Here is an 8063-nt window from a genome sequence, read left to right as displayed (position 1 = left end):
TGTACTGATAAACCTAAGGTAAGCACCTGTAATGATTATTCTTGTCATAGAGCGATGGTCAACTTGCTTATCATTCATTATTCAACAATTCTGTGTGATTCTATCACATGGCAAGATAATTGCATTTTAACCATTTGTGGTCTTTTCTTATTTCTAGTAGTAGTTATCTATGAGGCTTATCATGAAAATCTATCTGATTCTTTACAAAGGTGTCAAACAAGACACATTGATTAACTATTTTCTAATTAATATTTTCTTTTGCCAGGTCATTTGATAAATTTTGATATGTATAGGGCAATAACACGCAATAACAATGATTATATTTTAGGGCATGGTATTTAAAGTAACAAAAAGTGCGTTAATCACTTATATTTTTGTCAGCATTGCAGATAAAGGTCATTTTCATTACAATTTAATATGCTGTGCATTCTGCAAGAACAGGTCACAGTGGGTTAATCATTGTTTTGCGTCGCCACCATATCATTGCTCACAGTGAACAGCATTCGTGCATATAAAACCAGCCGGCAAGGATTTCCATTAATGCCATATGGACTATTTTTTCACCTACATGGACAGTTTGAAAACGCAATGTAGATTCTGTTATCCACTATGTAGGATGAATATTTAGATGAGTGTGGCTCATATAGTGGCCTTCAGCTAGTTTTAAGGATTCCATTGGTTTATGTTAAAAACATTTAATGATTCTTTTTCTTAAGTGACACAATATTCATTCAAAGGATTTAGGATCTAAGGATTTCTTATACGTTCATCTTCGGAATTTTACCATAAACTTTCCATTTCATTAGTCTTGTTAGCAGTATTCGGCGTTCTGATTTGGGTATGTGAACTGTCATTTGGTACACAAAGTTTATTAACTTTCATACAAACACATCATATTCATGTACTATATCAGGCATTTTGAATAAATTCTTTTCAATATTTCACACAAGAAAAGGATATAGAAAATGTGATGATAAAAACGCATAATGTTAGGCTTATGTTTTTGAGGCACTATTAACACATATGTGAATAAAACGTATGTTGACATGTGTCTGGATTGAGCATTAACCTAATTTGAAAGTTTTTGATTATTTGGAACATATTGCATATATAAGCCTATATATAACTCTGATCCTTTAAACCCTAAATAATGAAATCATCGTTTTTAATTAGATGGAGATGAACTGAAGATTGATGATGGAGAATCATGATAGTGATAGTGCATCATCAACTGGCAGCAATGGCAAGCCTATTGATGAAGGTAGACTTAATGTATCAACTTACTTTTTATCGTGTTGTTGCTAACATTTCTATTTTATTTTGTCAATTTCTACTAAATATGTATATTCTTTATCATATCTCAGGCTTTTGATGGTGGTAGATCCACATGGGATCTAGGCCCCTTCTTTTTGAATAAAGAATTACCCTGAATATGTCCTGGAATTTTCTAATTTTGATTCAAATTTTCATCCACATCCCGGTTTGGATATTCGCCTATTTTTAGAAAGAGTTTTGGCCAACTTACTCAAATGCTGGTATGCTTAGATTTTCTGGACATTGACTTTAAACATTGATCTAATTATAACTGATTTTGTCTTATTCATATCATATGAATTCAAGAGTGTGACTTTTCTTTACCTTAACAACATACATCAATTCATCAGATATCAAAATGGGTTTTTTTTTTGCAAAAACACATACATACATTGTATATAGAAAGTATTGGAGTAATTGTTGCCCTTGTGCAGAAATATATAGCTATAATGCTTTTGACATATTCAATGTTGTTTGTAGGCACTAGATTACTTGAAAGTGGCAAAACTGGAAACACATCTAGTGCGATGTCAAAAGACCATCTTTGCGATCTTGATGTGGCCAGAGACCCTGATGATGAAATCAAGGAAAAGAAAAATTGTTGCCAAGAACTTTCGGTAGAAATTATATATTATAGATATATATTTATCAATTTCTGTTGAACAGTTGCAGTTCTTTCAACAAACAAAATACTAGAATCTTACTCCAGTGATTTACATTTTGCAATTTTAGGAATCATGTCGAGATTATCCAAAACCGGTGTTCTTAATTCTCATGACAGAGTTTTGTGAGAGGTTTTCCTTCTATGGAATGAGAAGTAAGTAGAAAGTCATGTCACCAATAGCATTTACAGTGCTTATATCAGTTGAAATCTCTATCCTCGTCATTCTGTGTTGTTTTAGCTGTACTGACCTTATACTTGAAGAATCACCTGCAATTTGGGGCTCACGCAGCTACTGAAATTTTCCATGCTTTCAATATGCTTTGCTATTTTACCCCTATTATCGGGGCTTGTATAGCTGATGGATGGATCGGTAAATTCAAGTAAGTTAATGCAGTCTTTTAAAGAAAAGTGGCAGGAAATCAAATTACCGGTAAACCAATGCTGATTGAGATAATTTATGATTTTTGACGTGCCATTTTAGGACAATCACCTATCTGTCTATCGTTTATGCTGTTGGTAATGTGATCATGTCATTCACAGCATTTCCATTAGAAAATAGGTGAGTGAAGTTGAGATAGAAACTATTCCAAAATTGCAAATGGAACCTATCTATGACATTGATTTGGCTTTTTCAGAGTACCCGGACCGATGGTGGCTCTTCTCTTGATAGCTATTGGAACTGGTGGTATCAAACCCTGCGTATCTGCCTTTGGTGGTGACCAATTTGAACCTAGTCAGGTCTGGACATTCGTGTATACAATATTCTCATCATATCTCAAAGTTATCTATTTGTACTATATCGTATCTATTCTTTTTATTTTAGGAGCGACTTCTAGCTCAGTTCTTTTCCATTTTCTATCTGGCAATAAATGCTGGGTCACTGATTTCAACCTTTTTGACTCCTATTTTCAGAGGTTAGTCAAAATGAAATTGTACTTTCTCAAATACACAGATCCAATTTCATTTGCATAAAACTTCAAATATTTTTACAGAGGATGTACAGTGTTTTGGTGGAGATTGCTACCCACTTGCATTTGGAGTTCCTGCATTGCTTATGATTATTGCAATAAGTATGTTTATTTCATTTCATATCAATCATTCAAATAGAAATTTATCTGGTAGAAGAATAGAGGCAAGTTCTTCGTATAACAAAATATTTTGCTTTGTCTTTTAGTCTTCTTTGTCAGTGGTAAGAATGCATACAAAATAACACCACCTAGTGGAAACATTGTAGGAAGATTCTTCATGTGTATTTATGTATGTTTTTATAATGAAATAGAACCTAACTATTATTAAGTACTATCCTATTTTGAATTAGTTATGTTTTTCTCCTACAGAGAGGTATTACTAATAAGTTTACGATGTCTACTATCAAAAGAGATTCTGTCTTGGATTATGCAGATGATATGTATGAGGTAGGCTATAAGATTATTGTGTTGAGTAGGCATAAGGCAATACGAATAATTTGTTAGGCAATGTGGATGAAATTCTATAGCTTTGAAACATTTTCAATTTTAGAAAACATTCATTGAAGATGTAAAGGCCGTGTTATGGGTACTGTTGATATTCCTTCCTCTACCAGTATTTTGGGCTCTCTATGATCAACAGGTAGGGATGATGAAATAGTAAAAAGCGCTTACAGCATGGAGTGAAGTTTATTGATTGAAATTTTTCTTATTTTATAGGGATCCACCTGGACTCTCCAAGCTGAACAAATGGATGGCGATTTGGTATGTATATAATCAGGAATAGATTGAAATTATCCTTAGAAATTTAGATGTTTTTTACTTGCATCTGCCTTTTCAAACACAGGTTCCCCCATCTGTAAGCTTTCAATATATTTTTTCAGGGATTTATGGTTCTCAAACCAGATCAAATACAGGTGGGGCATTTGCATAACTATGTTTATTGCTGTATCCAGAAATGAAAACCAATAGTAGTACATATAGAAATTTCAATCAAATAGAGAAGTTCTTGATTTCATTTACCAAATATTATGATTTTGTTTGATTTTTAGGCAATCAACACTATACTCATCATCATATTCATTCCGATATTTGAAAGTTGTCTTTATCCTCTTATGACTAAGTGTAAAATGAATAGGTATGTATAGAATTCATTTAGATTTGTCTTCAGTAATAAATATGAACAGCAATTTAAAATCAAGATTGAATTTGTTGGTGATATAAATCTACCTCTATTATAGACCGTTACTGAAAATGGTACTTGGCATGGCACTGGCAGCTTTAGCGTTTGTAATGGCAGGATTTGTCCAAATTAGTATTGATGTAAGTTGTGTTTTTCGGAACAATTTTTTGCGAATCTTCTGCCGTCCAAGTTTAGTATGTTTTTGCATGAACATTTCATCAATGTATATTTCTAGAAAACAATAGTACCACAGCTTCAAATGGGTGAAAGTCGTGTTAAGTTTTCAAATGTTGTACAAAACTGCACTATGGATATTAGAAGCCCATTCTACATATCTGAAAACCCTGTACCGCCTCTAACTGTAAGTAGGCCTACTGGTAACATGTAATGTTTTTCTACATCTGTAGAATCTAGACTAAAAATTCTATTCTATTCAATATTTTCAGGATACTCCATCTATACTGACCACATCTGGTGATGTGTCATTGAACATTACTCTTCACTGCCCAAATGGTGTTGATATATCAAAGAAAAATCAAGTAGTTCATTTAGGAAATAATGAAACAACATTGATGGTGTCAGAACCTACTGCTGGAAACATTGTTATTCAAACAGTAGGTCTTTTTAAGTATGATACCTTGGGGTTGAAAAGCTAGAAGAAAATTGAGATTTCATTGGTACATTGTTTTTTAGTTGCATGATGAATTAACAAAGCCACACAAAGGATTAGCAAGAGTAAGGTAAGATTTAAAGTTTGATGAGTTGAATAGTTTAGAATGAGGTGACAAAATTAAATGTCATCAAATATTAATTTCAGAGTTGTCTATATGATTGATGATTCAATCCCAGATACTGTTAATAGAACTATGTATTATGGTGATAAGTATGTTTTCCATGGAGTAAAAAAGTCAGTACCGACAGAATATATTTCTGTTGATCCCATGTAAGTTATCCATGTCACACAATGAAAGTCAGTTGTCATTATATCACTAAATAGTATCATTGATATGTATCAACAACATCATTCTTACTATTTCTAGCTACAAGTTTAAAGTTCCGGTGTATAATGGTACTCATATAATAAACAATAGGACTATTCCTGTAGATCCTGAACTTGGAATGGGCGGTGTTTATACTGTGATTATTCTAACTGTAAGCGAATTAGAAAACATCTTTCAAAAATTGATGTCGTTCCCAGTGGTATTGTAATGTTAAAATGTGTCATTTGTATGTCAAACAGAATTCTTTGGCAACATTTACTGATGTCAATCCAAACAAGATCTCAATGTTACTGCAGATACCTCAATATGTCATTATTACAATTGGTGAGATCTTCTTTTCGGTCACTGGTCTTTCATTTGCATATTCAGAGGTAACTATTGTACCATTTTCTTTCACCTTTTACCATATTTGATTGAAATTCCTTTCTCATCCAAATAAGATTGTATTAAAAGGATTGTAAGATTGAAGCTCAGAACCAAACAAACTACCCCTTCTGAAACACCTCCTATGGAGGCATGCAGTCAGAGCTGAGCCATGGAGACACTCATTTCTTGCTCATGACACATCCATTAATCGCATATTTATCACTTATCAATGATTTTTTGACGATTCTCAATTCCTTTCAATGACAGGCTCCTAAAACTATGAAATCAGTTTTGATGGCTGTGTGGTTATTGACAATCGCTATCGGCAATTTGATCGTATTGTTATTTGAAATGACAAGTATGAGCCATGGTGTAAGTATTTCGTACTTTATTTATCTGTATTTTCATCAATTTTGTTCTGTAAACTTTCAGGCTCCGGTATCTATGAAATCGGTCGTGCAGTCTTTCTTCTTGTTAACAACAGCTTTTGGTAACCTTATTGTTATTGTTGCATCCACTGTCACCATTTCTGATAGTGCGGTAAGATTGTAGATAAAATCAACTCAGCCCCACCCTCCTATATACTCTTGGGAGCATGTTCTAATCAATTTAACTGATTACGGTAATTGTTATTTATTCAAATATTTCAATTATCGAATTTAGTCATCATATTTATCTTCTCATGGGTCCTGGTTGTCGGAATAGATTACAATACATTTAATTTATGATCACTAATGAAAATCAAATGATAGTTCAGTTTGATGTTAATATAAGGGTAAGTAGTGATTCAACCATTATTTCTAAAAGCCATATTGATTGAAGATATGTTTGAATAATTGAAGAATGTTTTATCAGAAATTTAGCATACCAGTATATTAATATTTAACAGCTATGGTAAGTTGCTGAAGTGACTCAAATAAATACACAGCTGTTATCCATGAATACATTTTGCTGCAATGTGTATATTCAGGTGACAGTTTCATCACACAATGTGGCATATATTGACAAGAGTTGTTATTACTGGTACCAATTATATTTTTTCCAGTCTGTCCAGTTCTTTGTGTTTGCTGTTTTGATGGGTGTTGATATTCTTATGTTTGGTGTGCTCGCAATTTTCTACAATCGCCGGAAATCAGGACGAGCAACTGCTTATTCGAGTAGTGAACTAAAGAACACTGATGATACGCCACATGCTAAAGACAATCCTATGTTTGATGGGAGTGAAAAACCTTCTTTTGAAGTAGGTGGTTCTGAAATGGAATCCTCTGATCTATGAAATGGCACCTGCAAACACGAGAATTGATTTCCTACAGGATCTAGTTTATTTTTCGAAAAGAATCTGTTTTTTGTGCTGCATGCTACTGGCTTATCATTTCATAAAATGTCTGCAATAGAAACTTTGTCAAAAAGTGATTGCCAGCATCAACTATATTATCACATGAAGTTAATCATTATACATGTATACTGCTATGTTAATCTTTTGTTAATCTTATGGAATTAACGTTCCCTAGTAAATAGAGTTATAAATGTGTTGACAAATGTAATGGGTAATTAATTGCATTTTTCATAGAGGATATTTTCGATATCGTGTATAAAACAAAAATTCAAATATTTGTACTGTGAAATTCTATATAATTTTTGATATGATACTTTCTTCAATTGAAAATTGACATTTCTTATCTAATGTAATCAGACCAACCACTAGCATTATTGATTCAGGTATTATTTTACTTTTAGTATAATTAAATATTTGTATTTGTATAATTATAGGAAATGAATTTTGAGTTGTTGATCACTGTATATAAAGAGTATATTTATCGTACCAATTACCATTATTTTCAGTATCCCCAATATATTATGTTTTCTTCATCCACAATGTGCCTTACCGGTTATTTTCTATGAATGAGAGAGTTGGTAAGCGCTACTACATCATGTCTATAACTGTGATACAACGTAATTCATGTACTTATCAATGGAGTTTTAGCATAATCAAAATCTAGTGTTTGGTGGTAGGTGTATGGTCTAGTCGTGCTGTCTCCAACTTGCACTTTCTTTATTTCTAAGCATGGTTCATCGAAATTTAAGGATATTTTAGGTATTAAAAGCGAATTTCTTGTATATCCCATATGTATAGTCAATATATCTATTATTATATTATTAGAAGTTTATGTATATCGATTTTTGGAAGATCATGTTGTAAATCTTTATTTTAAATCAAATAAATGAGGTATGTTGTATGAAATTTCTTTGTCATAACATGGACTCTTGTATCATGATTAAGATGATGATTAAATACAAGACACAGTAGTAGCCAATTTCGAATGTACCATATTAGGTGTATCTCCCATCCAGAAACACTATCTGGTTAGGGGTTTCCATGAACGATAACTCTGGACTACGAGCATTATTCCATCCATTCTCCTTAAGAAGCCCTTGTTTTGCATTTATTCAGCTATAGTCCTTAACTAAGATGCTCAAAAGATGAACGATAGCCCATTGCAGTACTGGTAAAGAAATGTGGTCGTGGGGGCTGTACTAGGAGAGTACGTTCTTAGAAAATCTTTCCTCAA

General features: G+C 32.8%; 1 protein-coding gene across 2 annotated transcripts; it reads left to right on the top strand.

Moving 5' to 3' along the window:
* The first annotated feature begins 517 nt into the window (after positions 1-517).
* Positions 518-7919, top strand: LOC141913330 (solute carrier family 15 member 2-like). Of its 2 annotated transcripts, none has more exons than XM_074804838.1 (24): positions 518-838; positions 1174-1261; positions 1795-1931; positions 2047-2131; positions 2217-2358; positions 2460-2537; positions 2614-2716; positions 2802-2892; positions 2971-3048; positions 3153-3235; positions 3316-3393; positions 3497-3586; positions 3664-3708; positions 3828-3860; positions 3996-4081; positions 4185-4266; positions 4362-4487; positions 4573-4740; positions 4820-4866; positions 4944-5069; positions 5167-5278; positions 5367-5498; positions 5926-6033; positions 6539-7919. In XM_074804838.1, the coding sequence occupies exons 2-24, from the start codon at positions 1195-1197 to the stop codon at positions 6767-6769; spliced, it is 2328 nt and encodes a 775-aa protein (XP_074660939.1). In that variant the 5' UTR covers positions 518-838; positions 1174-1194; the 3' UTR covers positions 6770-7919. The 2 variants fall into 2 exon arrangements, with proteins under 2 accessions (XP_074660939.1, XP_074660946.1); XM_074804845.1 differs by lacking the exon at positions 5926-6033 and adding an exon at positions 5761-5865.
* Positions 7920-8063: the final 144 nt, after the last annotated feature.

Source organism: Tubulanus polymorphus, chromosome 1, assembly GCF_964204645.1.
Source record: "Tubulanus polymorphus chromosome 1, tnTubPoly1.2, whole genome shotgun sequence".
NCBI classification, from domain to species: Eukaryota; Metazoa; Nemertea; class Palaeonemertea; order Tubulaniformes; family Tubulanidae; genus Tubulanus; species Tubulanus polymorphus.
Note: the sequence above shows the minus strand (reverse complement) of the source record. Positions and strands in the feature narration are given on the sequence as shown.